The following is an 18,919-nucleotide window of genomic DNA, read 5'->3' as shown; positions in this document are numbered from 1 at the left end:
TTTATTTATTTATTTATTTCATCTGCCACAGACTTTCTAGGACCTTCTTTTCCTTACTGACACATCTTTCTTTAAATCTCTGTCCTTATTTTGTTACAGATATTCTGTTTTGTGGTAGCTGTCATTGTTGCATTCAAAACTTAGGTGTGGGTACTTAAAGGTCAACCTATTCTCAGGCATACATGATAACTATCAATGATTATTCTGCTTTTTTTTTTTTTTTTTTTTTTTTTACGTGAATGTTAAAATAAGAAACTCATGGAAGCAAATCCACAAGGAGGTCTGTGTGCAGTCAACTTCTGGAAGCTCGATCTCCATGCTTTTCCTCTTCTTATGCTCTTCCTTAGGCATCTAGTAGGTGCTACAGAGACAGGATACTGAGCCAGGTGGACTTTTGGTTTGACCTAGTGCAGCCTCTCTCTCTCTTCTTAAGCCTTGTTCTTTGATATTGTCTCTGCTACCTCACAGCTTGTGGAGCATATTTTGCTACTCTTTTTTTTTGAACTGCAAAATGTGTCCCACCAACAATCCCAAATTCTTGCACTGCAGCCAGAAACCTTACTATTACATACTTATATGGGTTTTCTTAGAAAGAATGTGTCTATTCTGAGAATGTCTTTTTGTCAAATCATCACCAATTCAGACTTGTTTCCAGGCTCTACCTGGATGTATTATCATTAGGAAATAGTTTTGTACTGTTACCCCAACTGAGCTAAAAAGCGCTGTTCTGCAGTTGCCTGACTCTGTGAGCATTTAATTGCATCAACACCTCTCCACTTGCTTTTCAGGTTCTGTAGATGATTAGATCTCTGAATGTAACACAAAAATGCTGCAAATATCACTACGTGCAGACATCCTAGCATTCCCCAAAGACTCGCAGCTTAAAAAGTTTGATTATACCTCTATATTTAATAGCCTTGAGTAAATTTTGCTCTTTTATTTTTTTTAAAAATATTATTTCTTAGTTTCTGCAACATCCTGTAGATAACTTGCCTTCTGTACATTAACCTTTTTTTTTGTGTGTGAAGTAATGTAGCCTTTGCTGGTTGGGTACTTGCCTCCTGTGGTGTTCCTTACTGCCCCTTCCAATACAATGATTATATTCTTATTCTTTATTCATATCTCTACATTAATACCAATTCTATAGGTTTTTGTCATTCCATCTCTATTTTTTTTCCCAATCTGAATAAGCAGTGTGGCTTTTATGAGTAGTAATGGCCCAGTCTGACAAAATCAGTGCCTTCCTTCTTCCTTACACTGCCCAGGATCCAGGCACCATATTTCTGCCTGAGGTCCCCTGCATGGCTCAGGCTGGCTGCTGCTTCTGGATCACTCCTAGTCCTAATGAACAGACCTTTCACCTCAAGCAATTTTAGATGTTTCATTTTTAAATGAGAGCTGCCTAGTTTTAGCATTGTAGTTTAATGGTGAGAACACTTGTTATGGAAATAAGAGATTTGGAAACAGTCCTTTGAATGGCTAACAGACTTGGATGTCCCACCCTGAAGGTGAAGAAGTGCTGTAGCCCTGATCTAACATGCAGGCCTACTGCTTCGGGCATTCTCCTGAATGATGGGGAATGTGAGGTTGAGCTCCTGAAACCGAGAAGGGAACCAGACCCACATCACCATTGTCCGTGGCATTGCTGCAAACATTCAGCCAGACTGTATGTAACACATTTGACTTGTGTAGCCATATCCCCCAGCAGGGTTTTAAAAGGAAGGAAGGGACTGGGATTTCAGCCATGGTTTCTCATGTTTCTTACTAGCTAGCTAAAGTACTTTTATTTCCTGTATGGTGCTGCGCCTGCTGGTTTGGAGCTTACAAAACTGTCTCTAAAAGCTTCAGAGAAGGCCTAAGAAGAGCAACATACTGCATACTGAAGACAAGGCACCAAAACCATATGTATTTCAGTGCCTAACTTGTAATGTCTGCTTTTTATTGATTCGGCTGTAAGTCTAAGAAGTCTAAGCAATCTAAGCAGAATCAGAGAATCATAGAATATCCCGAGTTGGAAGGGACCCATAAGGATTGTCAAGTCCAACTCCTGGCACCACACAGGTCTACCCAATAATTCAGACCGTATGACTAAGAGCACAGTCAAAATGCTTCTTAAACTCCAACAGGCTTGGTGCCATGACTATGTAAAGCGTAAAGGCAGTGTTTCTAAGTTTTGATATGGATGCAGATGCTACAGTAATTATTACATTTCTGTCGTGTCTCTTCAGCTTTTCCAAAATAGACAAAAATGCTTCCTTCCATTCTTTGGAGTCCAAAAGCCACCTATTCTTAACATTTGTCAGATCTCAGCTTAATGATCTGTGGAGAACAGTGTTGAAATGGAGTATTGAATTAATCCCAATTGATCTGAATGCCACTTGAATCTGAAGGCATGTTTCTTCCACAACTAACTGGAAAATGACTAGTTCTTGTTTGGTTTCCGCAGCTTCACCATTAAGTGGGTTATTAAAATATAATGTTCTTCCTTCTATATGTTTTGTCTTTAGGATTTCAATTTATACCCTTTATCATGCTCATCTATAATGACAATCTTTCCATTACCCGTTGCTATTTTTGTAAAGGAATCTCATATTTCTATTCCTGCCTTGCTCACTTCACACCACAGTATTATTACTTTGTAGGTGTTTTAGCTATTCCAATATTTAAGGGAGTACTCATTATAACTATAGATTAATCAGAATCTTGTTTCATATGTCACTTTAAAATCTCTTTTTTTTTTTTTTTTTTTTTTTTTTTCCTTCAGTGCACTTGTCATTATTAGTTCCTTGTGCTTCTGTTGTGGTTTTTGATCTTCTGTCTTCATGGGATTTCCCAGCAGAAAGTCACTTCCTTTGGTTACATGGAGCCAAAGAAGAAGCTTCCTGAGAAGGCCTGCTGATACGGACAACTGGACCAATATATTGGGCCTAGTTGTAAAGTGGAGGTTTTAGATGTGGGTTTTCCACTGAAGAGCTGATCTGTCCACACATGCATGGTACATTTCTCTATTTAGGCCACAGAAGAGATAATTAAATTTTTACATCTAACCTCTGCAATGATTTATCCAAATACCTAATTTTATGACTCTAATTATTTGATTGACCTAAGCAGAATAAGTTACAGGTGTAAAATTAGCTAAGTAAATATGTCTTTTATGATTGAATGATAAGTTCTCAAATCAGAAATACATCAGGATCTAAACACTTGAGGGCTTCTATTTATATCCTTTACATTATGATATTCATATGTGATTCTGAAATAGTCTAATGATAGAGAATATCTTCTTAAGAAATAACAGGACATTTTTTTTTCTTAGACCTAAAAACTCCAGAAAAGAATTAAATTCCTCTGAAAAGATTAAAGTGATATTTATAGCATTTTAAGGAAAAATATTTTAAAACAATGTTAAAATTAAAAACATGATTCTGAGAAAGGAATCCCAATAAAATATTCAAAGGTAAGGAAATTATTATCTCTGATTGAGGTAATCTCTCATTTTTAGTTTAAAATTCAAATTTTAAAACATCTTTTGGACAGAACTCTTAAAAAAAAAAAAAAAAAAAAGTTGCCCAATAAGAGTTTTGAGAAGGATTAAAATGAAAAAAGTGATCTTCTTTCTTCCTAACCAACCGTAGTGCTTTATAAGGTAGCCAAAAACACAAAACAAATCAGGAAGTCAGGAAGAATGTGCAGCAGCATTAGTGCTGGCACAGCAACTTTCCCCTTACTGTACTGAAAATAATACCAGTGTCAGCTGCAAGCCAGAACCTTTGTTTATAGAAATCATAAGTGATCTTTTGGCTTTGGTGGTTCTATACCCATTTCCACCAGCTAAGGAACTGATACTCTAAATCCACCAATTACAATAAAACAGTCTATTTTTTGTGTTGCAGAGATTTTCATTGCCATTTGCAGAACAATTTGTAAGACAAGTGAAGAGTTTGAACTTATGATATTCTCATCTTCTGGTATTTGAATAAATTTTGTTTGTTGAAACACATAGAACAAAATGTACAAGCACAAATATGATCTTCAAACATAGTTTCATTATCTGATTTGCTTAAATGATATGATGCCATAATTGTGGTTTTCATTTTCTTATTTGCATTCATTTTTTCCCCTCTGTATTCTACACTAATTAGCTGACCAAAATTACGGTAAACAGTATTAGGCTGGGAGTTAACAGTGCTCATTTCTGGGTTTTGTTTGTTTAGTTTGGTATTGGTGGTTTTTGTTGTTGTTGTTTTTCTGTTTTCAGGAGAGGTTTCATTATATTCTGGGGCTGGGAATGTGAATTTAGGTATTTTTTGAGGCCACTAATTCTTATTTCAGACCAATTCACTATCAAACACTCATGGCTGGATGATCACTGAGAAAGAGGAGATCTCTCCCTCTGTTGTTCCCTGTTCCTGCTCCATAGAGAAAAGGCTGTGTCCTTGCTGCAAGAAACTTCCCAAATTCTTTCAAACCTTGGATGGAGTAGACCAGAACCAGCATACTGGCAGAGATTTGAATTTTTTCTGGTCAACCTAGTTAGGTTAAGGAGGTGAGCACAATCATGCTATTTTTCAACTCTTCCACTTTCAGGGAGAAAGTGGTGGTGTACAGCCATGTATACAAAACCTACAGCCATGAGGATTCATGACAAAGATTACCACAGAGATGCATGGCCAGGAGAGGCATGGAAAAGGGATCTGTTGAAGGCCAGAACAAATATGCAAGGACGCAAGGACAGAGTTTTTCTGGGGCTGTCACATTCACCACCTAACTTCTGAAGACTGTTCAGCTGGTAGTCAGCTGTTATGTATGGGGCAAATGAATCCCTGTGACAGAATCAATTCTAAAAACAGAGGGTCTTTTTCTATTAAAGTGACTTCAATTGTGAGTGGGCTGTCTGTCAATTTGTGCACTTACAACCTGTATGACATTCAAACAATTCTGAGAAAGCTGTAAATACATGGTGAGAAAACTTGTCGAGTTTTACATTTCTTTAGGAAAGGGGGAGACTCATCTCTATTGTTCATTTGAACAATGCCTCATGAAAGAGTCTTCATGCTTTCTAGAGCCTTCCAACAAGTGCTCTAGTATATGATATAGATCTGTCTTTTATTGAAAGAGAGGTGAAAATTCTTCTTCTATAACACTATTATGAACTATTTTTCAGTGCCAAGCAAGCAAGACATAACTTTCTGAAATTTAAACAATCACTCTACTGTTGAAAGTTTATTTTGAAAGCATGGCAGAAGGAGAAAAGCTTGATGCTGTGCTTTCTAACTGATATTAAAATTTTGCTATCAGACACAACAATTGTTTGAGACACTAACATTTGAATAGTACGTTCTCTTTTTCAGGCTTTTGACTGAAATCCCTCTACCCATCCAATGCAAAAATCAAAGCAGGCTTTCTACTGTAATAGGATTTATTGGTAGAGGTCAACATGCTGCCTGTCTTGACTGTACTGTCATTTGCAGAACTCCTAGTGGCTTCCCTGGGTGGTGGACTGAGCCCTTGCTCAGAGCTTGTGGCAAGCCAAAGACGCAATGTACTGGTGGATTAAGAAGTTTGAGACAGCAATTGCTCTTGTTTTTATGCTATGTGATTGTGCTATGCATGGCACCTTCCCATTTCCTCTAAAAACAAGACTTTTGCTGGCCTTCCTTGCATTGTAGCCTCTTACTTCAAATAAGAACATTGTAACTGAGCAACTTAATTTAGGAAGAGTGACTATTGTAATGACGTTAATACCATTAGTTTAATCTCCCGACCTTCACTCTCTTTTACTACTGGGATGTGTTGGCCTTGGCCAGCAGCCACGTACCCATACAGCTGCTCACATCAGCAGAGTAGGGGAGAAGATAAGAGGAACAGGAGCAAGAAAACTCATGGGTCATAATACAGGCAGGGAAATCACTTACCAATTACTGTCACAGGCAAAACTGACTTGGGGAATTTAACTTAATTTACTGGCAGTAACATAAATATTTAAATACTCACTTGGGGATTAGGAAGCAAAGAAGACAAGCTTTAAAACATCCTTTGTCCCCCCCTCCCCAGGCTTAGCTGCACTCCAAACACCTCTCCTCCTGCCTTGTCACTGCCACATGCTACACTCGAGCCCTTTGGAGAGGTAATGGAAGGTGTGGGGGCTTGGAAACAGGATACAGTGGTTTATCTCTGTTTCTCCTTGTTTATAATTGTTTTCTTCCACTGCTCCTTCCTTCTTACTCATCTCCTCTGCTACAGCATGGGTCTTCTATGGGCCACAGTCCCTGAAGGGGTGTGCCTGTTTGGTCATGGAGCTTCTCTCCTTGTCCTCTTGCTCCCTCACAGTCCCCTCTGTTTTACTCTCCCTTCTTTGTTTCCTCCCCTTTGGCATTTTCTGCCCTTTCCTGAGTGTGTTTTCACAGAGTTGCCACACATGTGATCCATGGGCTCTGCTTTGGCACGTGGTGGATCCATTGCGGAGTGAGCTGGAATCAGCTGTGAGCAGCATGGTGCAGCCCCCATCTCCTGACCTGAACCTGCACCTGCACAGCCAGGAGGAGAGGGGAGCATAGGAGGGCAGAGCAGAAACTGCCTAACTTCACATAGAGATGTAGGGGTAGGGAGGTCAGTTTGCATCGTCAGATTGCTTATTACCACACCATTTACTGGGATGATACTCGCAAGGGATCTTGAAGCTCATCCATAATTTTAAATCTGGTATACATGTATATTTCTACTGCAGAACTGAACCATGCAATCTATGTTTGTCCATGTTACAGAGTATACTTGACTGTCTGTGGAAAGGGAGCTATTGCATAACCAAATTTTGGCCTGAAATCCAGTGCTGAATCACATTTTGATATTTCAAGAGCACTGTTGCTGGTTCATTTTTCTTTGTAAACCCACATCACACCAGAGAATTACTACAAAGTGGAATTTGTACTTTGGAAAGACATATGCGTGTATTAATGCTTTTTACTCAAAAAAAAAAAAAAATTTTTTTGAAAGTTTGCGGTGTAAATTTTGAAAAGGCAGCTTGAATCTGAAACAAGCAAATGATAGCTAATGCTTATACTGGCTTCAAATTACTTCCACTCAGCATTCATAGACAGGTGCAGGCCAGTTCTTGACTGTGGTTCTTGGTTAAAGGAGTATAGATAAATATTGTAAGAGGTAATTACTATTTTATAAGAATTTCATGGCATATGCTGAGGAAAGTTTGTAGAACGTGCCTCCAGAATACTTAGCTGCATAGAGCTATGCCACAGGATAGATTATGTCAACGGTGAGAAGTTTTGTACTGAAATACATGGAGAGTCCTCATCCCAGAGGATGTATCACATGTAGCATTAGCAGCTTGTAGCTGCTGAGGAAGTGTGTGTCAAATCAGCAACTACAGCTTGACTGGATCTTTACTAAATGGTTTAGTAAATGCGTTAGAGATGGGTCTGGACTACAAACCTGAACAGCAGACATGAAATTCCCCCAACCTCGTATTTTGGGGTCTAGTTTTGTCCAATTCCCACACTGAGCAAAACAGGAGGTTCAGCTAAAACTTTAAGATCCACTGCAGTCTGTATGGGACAGGCCAGGGATGTAGGTTTTTGCCCTATACATAATATACCAGTGACAGATCCATTAGGATGTTCCACAGCCAAAAGGAATCTCTCCTACTGCCCAGGATCTTTGTGTTTTGGTTAAATAGTTAAAATATTTAATTCTACTTTATTTTCAGTATAAATCACCCTTCCTTTGTCCTGGGCTCTTGTGAAGGGCCATGCTAGCACTGTACTATACCTTTACTGTTAAAAAAAATCCCTCACCAAAACACTTCCTTAAAATCAGCTATTTAATGCAGCCCCTTTGCCAGCCCATTGCTGTGGGAACCCAGTCTTCCATTTATTTATGAAACCAGACAGTTTCTTCTATTCTGTGCGGAGCTGAAATTCTAGGTAAGTGTATTTATTAAACTTACTTAAGGTGTAACATATTTATTTTTTTTCCCCTATGAATTCAACAGTGTAAATGGTATGAACATTCAACAGTGTCTTGCTGATACTGATGTCTTTACAGGCTTTGAAAGGCATTATCCGTAGCTGCTGATGTTCTGTCAAAGTTACCATTTGTCAATTTTGGAGCTTAAGTTAGACAAATGCATTTTAGGGAAAACAGTAACTCTTCACTAGGATATTTAAGGAGATTCATATCTTTAATTTCTACAGTTCTATATTCCAAGAATCTGGGGCCAGCATTGCAGGTAAAATATTAATTTGGTTTGTTCCAGTTTTATAATTAAATGAGTTTGTTGAAATACTTGCTGCACTGAAATCAAAGAGAGAAATCAACTTCAGCAAGATCAATTGACTGAATCACCAAGATTTCACTTCACATGCTGATATCCTTCAGCCACGTATTCCTGGTCATCAAGATTTAAAAAAAACTTTAATAAATGTTGATAGTACTTTATAATGTACTTTAAGGTATTTGTGTTCTATGTGAGGCAAAAAGAGGCCAGTTAGAACAATTATGGTGAGTCTTGGCTGAAAATATTTCTTGTTTATATTCAAGCATCTTGTCTCTTCTTTGCATTTTAAAACATCACACATAGACAAATTTTGTATCTGCTAAAATTACTACCAAAATGCTCAGTATTTTTCAATAGACTATAATTAATTCTTCAAATAATAAAATACTGATTTATTATTATTATTGCAACTTTGAAATAAAAATGTAAGTGAGAACAGGAACGAAAGACGCAAGGTAAAATAAATAAAAAAATAAATTGTTATAGACTATGCCAAGAAGAGTTAGTAAACTTAAATTGTTTCTAAATAAATTGTTTCTGAGTAATGTTGTATATAAAAGTATACTCCATGCTAGGCTTGCTGAAAATTTGTCTATTGTTTTTTAATGAACAAAATTTGCTCCTGGAACTCAAAATTACTCTGAGAGTGCATTTTCATATATAATCAGATGCTAAATTGCACTATGGAAAATGCAAGCTTGTTTCTACTAGGTCTGAAAAACAAAGGGATTTAAACATTTGATTTTAATTCTGGTCAGTATTTTTTGGAAGAAAGGAGTAGTTGAGCTAACTAGAACAGAATGTCAGCAATAACTCATTTTCACTTCATAATATCTATAAATGTTTATACAATGGTTTGGATAATAATTTAAAAGTTACAAGGTTAAAGGCTGGAAACATTACTAATGAAAAATAGTATGAAGTATAAAAAAATACAATGCTAACAGTATTTAATTGCCTTAAAATGCCACTTTCTATGTAAATTACTTTTATCTGTATTATTATCTTTAATTTCATCAATGGAAATAATATGGAGGTATTTCATTTAGCTAATTTTATTTTTGCTGAGGTAATTATTATTTATTTTGAGATATATAACAAGAATAATGTTTATTTTAAACAGGATTCAACCTTTGATATCTAAATAATGGTAAGTCTACAGTGCCTCTGTTCTTTCATTACTGAGAGCTTCACATACCCTATAGAAAACTTCTAGGCAAACTCAGATATTGGGGGGATTTTTTTAGCTTTTACTGAAGTTATGAACTCCTAGAATGACAATAAAGTTTTCTGAAAATCTACATTGATTCCTATAATGGCATAGTATGGCATTATGTCTACATAAGAAATTCCTTTTTTTTTTTTTTTTTCATGTCCATGTTACTGAATGATAGTGTTGGCTTCATACATCACATTAAACAAGTAACACATACCTTTGTACTAAATACTACAAAGCAGTCCAATAACAATAACACCCTTTTAGTGAACTTCTGTTGCAAATGAAAGAAATGAACTTCGAAATATTTGCACGAGTGAGTAACGTTACCCATGAGAGCTCACCCACTGACCTCAAAGAGACTTCGTAAAGGAGTGAGAACTTTCTTATAACAGCAATGATTCTGGTAATGCTTAATTTTCTGCAAAATACGTATTCCAGGAGGATGGCATGACACATATGTATTCCATATAATCACTATATTTTCCAACTGACAATGTTGAAGGAACAAGCCTAGTCTTTTCTGACTCTTGACAGAATAAATGTTCTTGCAGAATTTTCCTGATCAAGATATACTGGGCCAGGCTTTTGAAGATGCGCTAGAAGTACTGCAGCAGCAATCTGACAAAGAAATGCAGTATTCACAAGGTAAAAGGGGCCATTATTCCCATTCACTATCGCTTTATATTTTTACAGGAAAGTATGTCTTAAAACATATAGGTGGGAGAGGAATTTCCCAGAGGTGGATTAATGCACAGCTCAGGGGTACATTGCAGAAAAAGGGGAAGAACGTTTGGAGGGTTTCTGTCCCTCCCAGCATGGTGTGCATCTTCCAAGTCACAGCAAAGGGAAGTCGTTGGACAGCTCCCCATTTCCCTTCCCCAGGTGTACTGAGTTCAGGTTTCCTACAACCAAAATATGTAAGGCCACAGTGCAATAGCTATTTTCCAGTTTTAATGCTTTAATTGAAAAAATGCTCTTCTGTTATGCTGTAAATAAACTCATATAGCAGCAAATTCCAGTGCAGAGGAATAATAATTATAAAAAATACAAAGAATCCAACATACAAAATTAATTTCCACAATTACTTTTTATTTACATTAAAATACAACTTAAACATTTTTAGGCAGAAATGTTAGTTTGAGTCTGGGTAATTAGAAGAAAAGTGATTTTCTTGACTTCTAGACTAAGATTTACACTTTACAAAACTTAAAGTATATGAAAGCTCTATATTAATCCAGTTCAGGCAAGACTCTGGCAATTAAAATGCTACAAAACTTAAAATCTGTGTTTGGTGTTTTTACATCGTGAATAGAATTCAGAGGAAAGGAAAGTAAGAGGCTATATCAGAAACCCTCTAAGTTCAGAAGAATATGCCTCCTGTCTTCTTTGTGGAATGTGTTTCATACAAGGAAGTTTACTTACATATTTATCTATGATATACTGAAATGCAAATATGAGCAATCGGGCCACATCTTCAGCTGTTGTAAACAAGTTTTTGGCCCCACTGCAGTGGTAATTTACACACTGGAGGATCCTCTATATATAACTTCTTGCAATGTTCTGGCTTGTATCTGTTGTCAGGGCCAACAAAGAGATGTTTAAACACTTGCAACTCAGTGTATAGTTATGTCCCATTGCTCACACACATTTCCACTTGCAACAGATGTGCTCTCCAAAATCTTCTGACCACTCACAGTGCGTAATGTCTTCCAAGTGCCTTGGTCCAGTGTCCTTTTCTGCTTCTTTTAAACATCCTGAGGTCTTGGGGTCCTTCTGTGTTGTTCTTTCAGGCACTACAGGTACTCTGAGAATTTTTTTTCCCTGTAGCTGATTTGAAGTAATCATGTTTTTGGACAGCTGACACAGTATTGCCCAGAATCATGTTTACCAGCTCCTCTCCTTCACTTCATTCACAATTCTGGACTCTTACTTGCATTGTACTAATGACCTGCTGAAGAATTGCATGACATTCCCTTTTTCTTTCTCATACATATATTATAATCTTCAATAATTTTCCCATTTCCTAAGACTGGTGATCTATTTGGCTCTCCCTTTTTCTATTAACCAAACTATTTCACAATACTATGAAATAACTGGAATTTTATCTTAACAAATATTGCTTTACATAATGAAGGTAAGAAAAACCAGCCTAGGGCATGGTTAGCAGTACCACTATACATACCTCTGTGCAAATTATATTGGATAACCTCCTGGTTATATATTGGATAAACATCCCGGCTCTGGAGAGTTTATTATTTAGACAGCAGCAACAGGATAAATGCATTTTGACAGGCCCAGGAGCATGTTAGGTTGTTTGCTGCTGTCGTTTTTGTTTTTGTTTTTGCCTTCTTCTCTCCCTTCTACTCACACAGTTTTTGCTCCTTCCTCCTAATTCTCAGGTTATAAAAATTGCCTGACTGTGATCAACCATCACTCTCACCTCCGAGCAAGTCCCAGCTACTCTGCAGCACCATCTACAGAAGACCCAGGATATAGCTGGAGAAATATGATAGTAAGTGAACTGATTACTACAGACATAAATGGAAAATTAGCTGAGCATCTGTGATTTCTAGTAGAAATCATTATGCTAACTCTAACACAAATTTAGTCTGGCCAGGCATAATTCAGATAAAATTACACTGGGAAATATTTGCAAAACATATTTAATAGGCTCTTTTCAGGAATCATCTTAGCTGTTTGGTGCTATTCTGTGGTTCATCACATAAAATGACAACTAACAAACAAACCTACTAGTACAGCAGGGAAAAGGTCTTCTCTCTCTTACCCAGAGAAGAAGAATATTGCACAAAAGAGGTAGAGAACAATAAATTTCAGCCTCTACACAGCATCTGCCCCTGTGAGAAAGAACCAGGCCTTTGATTTCTTCTCCAGTGGTCTGCTTTAAGTCGACTGGAAAGACCAGCATGGTTTGCACGCTGAGCTCAGCTTCAGCTCATCTTCATTCTTAAAAACACTGGAATAAAAACACTGGAAGCGTGTCCTGCAGGAGTGATGGAAGATGGGTAGTGCAGGGGAAAGAATTTCAGGTAAACAGATTCCACAAAAGCCCGTTTTCAACCAGCAGATTAGCAAGAACGTAACAAGAACTACAAAATCTGTCTAGTGGCATAGCCCAAGTGCCCCTTGTATTTTATTAACTCTGGAAAAGGAGTTCACAGGTCCTCCAGCAGAAAGGTTGAAGGTGCTGAGTGAGGCAATTATTCTATTATCCCTCTTAACTTCTCCCCTGTTGGGCCATTATTCCCTTTGGACATGCTAATGTTGCTCCTAAGGAGCAACAGAGTGCACTGATAGAGTGCAGGGAACAGATAGAGTGCACTGCAGGCCTTTGTGGGTGTGAAAAGTCTTCTCTGGGTCGGGTGATGAAAGATTGCATTCCTTCAGGCAAATAATTATTACAAGTTTCTTTTTCCTCAGAGATTGTACACTGTTGCTAACTCTTCATTGTCTTAATTCTTGAAGAACAGTTCAGGGGATTTTTATGCAGATGAGACTGTCTACCATATGCTGCAGAATACTCCAGAAAGCCAAGTGATGCATGCTGCTGGTGGCCAGCCAAAGGCAGGAAAAGGTGTGTAGAGAGAATATATCTTGACATGTGCATTGCATTAATTTAAAACTCCTTTGGTGAATTGTGCTTTCTCTGTATCCTCTTTTTTACTTTTAACAGGAAAAAGAAATAAGTCAATTTAACTAGAATACAATTGCTAGTGTTCAGTTCCTATCTGCTAAATCTCATACAGTAAGATAAATCTGCTAACTTCTCATTCTGTCCTCTTGTTTATTACATGAAGAAACAAACCAGAGATGGGTTCACTCCAAATCATCTGGGTTGAAGTCTGATGCAAAGAATTACAATAACATCTTTATCCACTTTAATAACTCATTTTATTTCTTTTGGTCAAAGCAGTGGTTTTCTTGAAGGTTTTCCACATATGCTATTATGCTTGTACTGGATTTTATGCCTTTTTCTGTTTACTGTTCAAATTACTTAGCTTTTGTCACTTCCAGTGAACACTTTGGCAGCTGTTTTTATGCTCCTTTTGGTTGACTTTACTTGAGTGGATATCTGTTTTGCCGAGAGTAGCTCAGGTGCCATTGGCCATCACTGTACTTCAGTTGTTGCATTCATTCTTGGGTTTTCATTTGGGATTCAGCATCCTTTGTATGACTCTGCTAGATGAGATTTCCACAGCTTCCGCTCTGAGTGTTGTAGCTACTTCTGACTGTGAGGTCTTTTTGAGTAGCTTCCTGATTTTATTGCTTTTTGAAATCCCCTTCTCTCAATGTTAACCACACGGTGTCAGTTTTTGTATCATCCCTTACCATTGATGCTGAACACTGTGGTTTCTGTTGCTTAATAGCTCAGCTACTATGACTACTACAAGTTCCTTGGGACGATGGGAAGATTAACCTCTCCTTTTAAGTTCTGTACTTCTGACTCTTGAAATTCACTGCTATGTATGCAAATATGCCAATCAAAAAATGTTACTTTTCTAAGTCTTACCCAATTTTAGATGTTGTTAGCTTAAGCCAACTTCAGTTGTTACTGCTCTGTTAAACTTAATTTCCTAATTAATCTTCCTTTTACTTTATTATCAATCTTCTTTTCCAGAAGGCTATACTGCACAGTATTTCAGAATGGATGGCTATTCTTATGTGTGTGTGTGTTTTGTTTATTTTCTCTCTTCTTTTTTTTTTTTTTTTTTTTTGTTTTCTTTCTTTTTGTCTCCATGACAATATCCTGCCAGAAACTATGATTTGGGGAACTATTTCCCCTATACCTAGATAAATTTAGTCCTCTTGTCCTCTTATTTGTGCATAAGAGGTTATCTGTATACTAGCATGTAGTGTTACCCTTTAGGAATAGATCTGTAAATGAAACAATTAGCACTGAGGATGCAAAGTCTGTGTTTAAAGTGTTTCATGGAGGTTAGGGCTATCTCTAGGATGGCCACAAGTTCTGAAACCTGCAGTGACTTAAATATGTTTCTGGAAAGCATCTCTGAGTTTGGTTTCTTCTGAAAGGAGTCCAACTCATGCATTTCAAGGACAGTCCTTAATAAGAATGAAAGCTCAGTAAGTTGAGACCATCAAGAGATGTATTTCAAGAGACATACACAGAATTAGGCTGCTTCAGGCCAATTTAGTGCAGAAACCTAATGCAGATGCTCTGAAACACCTTCTGGAGGAGCTTCCTCTCTCCAGTGACTGCATAAGCAACCTGCAGAAACTAGGCTGCTGGCTTGGACTGATGCTGTGCAGTGGTTTAAAGACAGGTAATAAACACTACTAGCTTATTCAACGGTATGCAGTGCAAAGATCCATGCACTAACCCTACCTCAAACAGGTGTGTCTGCATGCTGTAGGGCTTTAGAAATGGTAGCTGGAATCTAGAAACATAGCTTCATTAGCACACATAAGCCCATATGCCCTCTCAAACCAGTGCAGCAGCTGGAGAAATCTAGACAGCAGAACTAAGAGGCTGGACAGCATGAACTCTGAGATGCTGGTAGAGAAGTGGCTACACTATTGTTTTCCTGTAGAAACTCAGTCTGCAGTATCTAGAGGTTCCGATGAACAGCAGAGGTATCCAGGTGTCCCCCAGGTCTTATTCATTCTAGCATTGGTTCATAGGATTATGGGATGATTCTGGTTGGAGGGGACTTAAGGATGTCACCTGCTATTATTCAGAATTGCTTACTGTGACCAGGCAGTCTCCTTCATGTTTCTTTTAAGCTTCTCATTTGAACGTATTATAGGTATTTTTAGTAGAATATGTGCTTCTAGCCACAGGCCAATTTTTATTTAGATCCTGAAACTTTATTATTTTTTGGAAAGTACCTCTGATTTCAGGATCTTCTTCTTCCTAGTCTGGCTGTCACTTCTCTCCTATTTCCTTATCACCAGATGCAGAGCTACTGTCATCCCTAACAGATGTTTTGGCTTGACCTCAGTGTTCCTTAGCTACTGCCTCTTTTCCCCAGACCCTGATTTAAAATAGCCATGCAAGACAAGACATTATGAACTTTAGGTGCAGCTGCTTGTATCCACTTTGGTTAAAGTGGAAGCCGTTCTTCTGCATAGACTCTTCTTCCTGCAAAATGTTCCTCTTTGTCTCATAATCTTCAACTCTTCCTCCTTATAGCAGCTTCTTGGTCACCCTTTGCTCTGTGAAGGGAACTGGGAGCACTGCAGAGAGAGAGACCCACAAGACCTAAGTGAAACTAATAAACCTCACTAGTAAACTTGAGTGTGAGAGCTGAACCTGTGGGGAGAAGAACATACTTGACTGACAAATATTGTTCACTGAGCTTCCTTTATTCTGCATTGGATGCAATTTGACATTTCTGCATGTGTTTAGAAAAATACAGTCTATGAGAAGGTCTAGCTTCTTAGTGACTAGGTGAGGCTTACAGTTCAAAACTAGCTTGCTCTTCCTGAACATTCACTCCCTCTTTCTTATATTAGAGGCTACCTTGCATCCCCAAAACAGTCCTGAAACAAATCTGACAAAATCAATTCATCTCAAATACTTTGAGTTTTGATTAAGTGGGGTAAGCGTTTATTAAAAAGCATTCAGGTTGGCTCTCCAGAGTCTCTTTCCAGCACTGCCTGAGGATGTGATTCCCTGAACAGCATGTGTCTGAAGATTGCTAAAAGCAGCTCCTCAGTCCTAACACACAGCAAAGTCAACACACATTTGTCATGATCCACTAATAACCTGCTCTTAAAACTCTAATGACCAAATCCCTTCCTGTCACCACAGATCTGTATGTTGTTTCAGAACTATCACCCCATTTGCTACTGGTAGTCTTCTGTTGAATAGTTTATATTGATCTTTGAATTTCAAACAGGATATTAGGTTTACGTATGTTTTTTTTTTTTTTTTTTTCTCCTTACGATCCTTTCCAGGAAAAAAGACAACTGCTCATATTTTAAAACCAGCATGAGTTCTATTCTGACCTTTTGTATTTTATTTCTTAATAGGTAGAAAAAAACTTCGTCTGTTTGAGTACCTCCACGAGTCTCTGTATGATCCAGCTATGGCAAACTGCATTCAATGGGTGGATAAGCCCAATGGTGTCTTCCAGTTTGTCTCCAAAAACAAGGAGAAACTTGCAGAGTTGTGGGGAGAAAGGAAGGGAAACCGCAAGATCATGACATATCAGAAAATGGCCAGAGCACTGAGGAATTATGGAAGAACAGGTGAAATAATCAAAATCCGAAGGAAGCTGACATACCAGTTCAGTGCTGTTGTTTTACAGAGACTTGCTCCAGCGTATTTCTTGGGAAAAGAAACTGTTTATCATCCATACATTCAGCCTAATCAAGAGTATCAGTGTGCAGACGAATGGATTAACTATAACAGTTACATGTATAACAATGGTTATGCATTACAGCATGCTAACAGCTAGATATCTTTCTCATATAACCAAGTCTTTGTTGGCTTGCAATACTTTCCAGCACAGGAACTCTTCTCTGCACATAGCTTTTCCTATATGATATCATACAAACATATGAAGAGGAGGGTTTTAAAATTTATCTTTACCTAGTTTTGTTCCTTTTGAAGGTACTCATAAAAAGCCATTGACTATTGAAGAAAAACAGCAGCTGTAGAGTAGCTTGTGTCCTGACATTAATGAAAAGAATGCTTCAGATTCAAGCTCGTATATCCAGAATGGGGATCAAGACTTTTGTCTGCTCTCTGGATCAAAGATCTCATTCTGATAACATTCCTTCATTGGAAGCTCTGTGTAAATCCCCAGCATTTCCAATCAGAAATTAGGTGTGGTTGTACCACAGAGCACATGCTCCCTATCACTTGAATGTATATGAATTATAAATGGGAGAGATTTGCCAACTGCATGAAGCTACTGTCTGCTTTTTCATCAATGCTCTTTATTAAGAGCTGATTTCTAAGTGAATGCCTGGCTGAACTATAGCATCCACATGAAGGTGCACCTGTTGGCAAAGTTGTTAGTCCTTAATCACTTATATTAACATATTTTAACATAGATCCTAGCATATGGTGTTAGGATCGCCAGGTGTACATCTCACTGTTGGCAGTGGATTATTTGGGAAACTCACCATGCCATGACAGGGTTAGTAAAGGATTATAAGGATTATGTTTTTTTTTTTTGTTTTGTTTTGTTTTTAAATGAAGATACTTACAGTTCTGCCCTCACTAATATGTGAAGCTGCACTTTTATCCATCAGTTCTCTACTCAGCTGAAAAAGACAGCTTTGTTATTTATAACCTCTTTTGGTGTTATAACTTTATATATAGAAGATTAGTTTCACTTCTCCAGATCTTTTTCTACATGGCAATGCTGCTGAGATGCTCTGATTTTACACTCTCTTCATAGGAAGAAGTAGTAAATTTAGGTAAAAAGAGAGTACTATCCCCTTATGCCAAGATGATACCTGTAACTCTACATTTTCTGATGCTTCTGTTCCTTGATCAGCTTGTATTGTCATATGAATTGGTTGTTGTGCCAAAATACTTCCATTTGACTGCATTCAATTCCATGTTCTGCATTTTGCTTCAAGTGACTTCAGGTCCAGGTAGAAATAAAGGCAAAGCTGATTTCTGTAGAGAGATACAAATGGTGTCCTGATATGTTTCATGCAATTCACTGATTTTGATAGTTACCCCTTGCTTTAAATCCTGCTTACTTCTACGGAGAAATTATTTTATGTAATGGACACAATGCAACACATTCCACTCAAACAAAATTCAAGTTTTGTAAGCTTGGATTCAATACTTTGTTAAGATGACAGATGTGTACTTTCAGAAATCTGAGGTTTGTTAAACAGCACTAAAAAAAGGCCTAGATTTTATGTCAGTGAACATCTACCAAAATAAGAAGGTCATAACTGTGTTGGTACTACTTCTAGTGTAGTATTTCATAATATGTAAATTTTCTACAAAATAGACACAAGATGTCTCTGGTTTTATAGAATTAAGTCTTGAATGTGCTGTACAACTGAATGTACTAGGATTTTTACTCTTTTAGAGGACTGAGAAATTTAGGGTGGGATGCCTTCACTGTGTGAGCATGTACCTAACTATGACTTCAAATAATCATTATGTACATAAATTTGACAAGAAACTGCACATTTTGGACAAGAAATTGCACATCTGTCACTACTTGCACACTGTCTTTATGCACAAGGCTGGTAACACACACCAGGATAAGAATTTGCATTGTGTAAAATGTTTACTTTATCGGTGTGTTTAGTTTCACTTTCCTCAGCCTCGTATACTTTTTAAGGAAATAAATACTTTTGCAGATTCTGTGTTACCTTTTTCACCTATATGTAAACATTAATATTTTCTTGCTATAAAACTGGTAACCAGATGAGAATTTACAGCTGCAGCTGGA

At 37.6% G+C, this 18,919-nt stretch overlaps 1 protein-coding gene across 1 annotated transcript; it reads left to right on the top strand.

The window, feature by feature from the left end:
- Positions 1–10,048: 10,048 nt before the first annotated feature.
- On the top strand, positions 10,049–16,948 carry SPIC (Spi-C transcription factor). Its single transcript, XM_032180563.1, has 4 exons — positions 10,049–10,154; positions 11,909–12,021; positions 12,993–13,101; positions 16,521–16,948. Exons 1-4 carry the CDS (start codon positions 10,049–10,051, stop codon positions 16,946–16,948), a joined length of 756 nt encoding a protein of 251 aa, XP_032036454.1.
- The last annotated feature ends 1,971 nt before the right edge of the window (positions 16,949–18,919 follow it).

This window comes from Aythya fuligula, chromosome 1 (assembly GCF_009819795.1).
Source record: "Aythya fuligula isolate bAytFul2 chromosome 1, bAytFul2.pri, whole genome shotgun sequence".
NCBI lineage: Eukaryota > Metazoa > Chordata > Aves > Anseriformes > Anatidae > Aythya > Aythya fuligula.
Note: the sequence above shows the minus strand (reverse complement) of the source record. Positions and strands in the feature narration are given on the sequence as shown.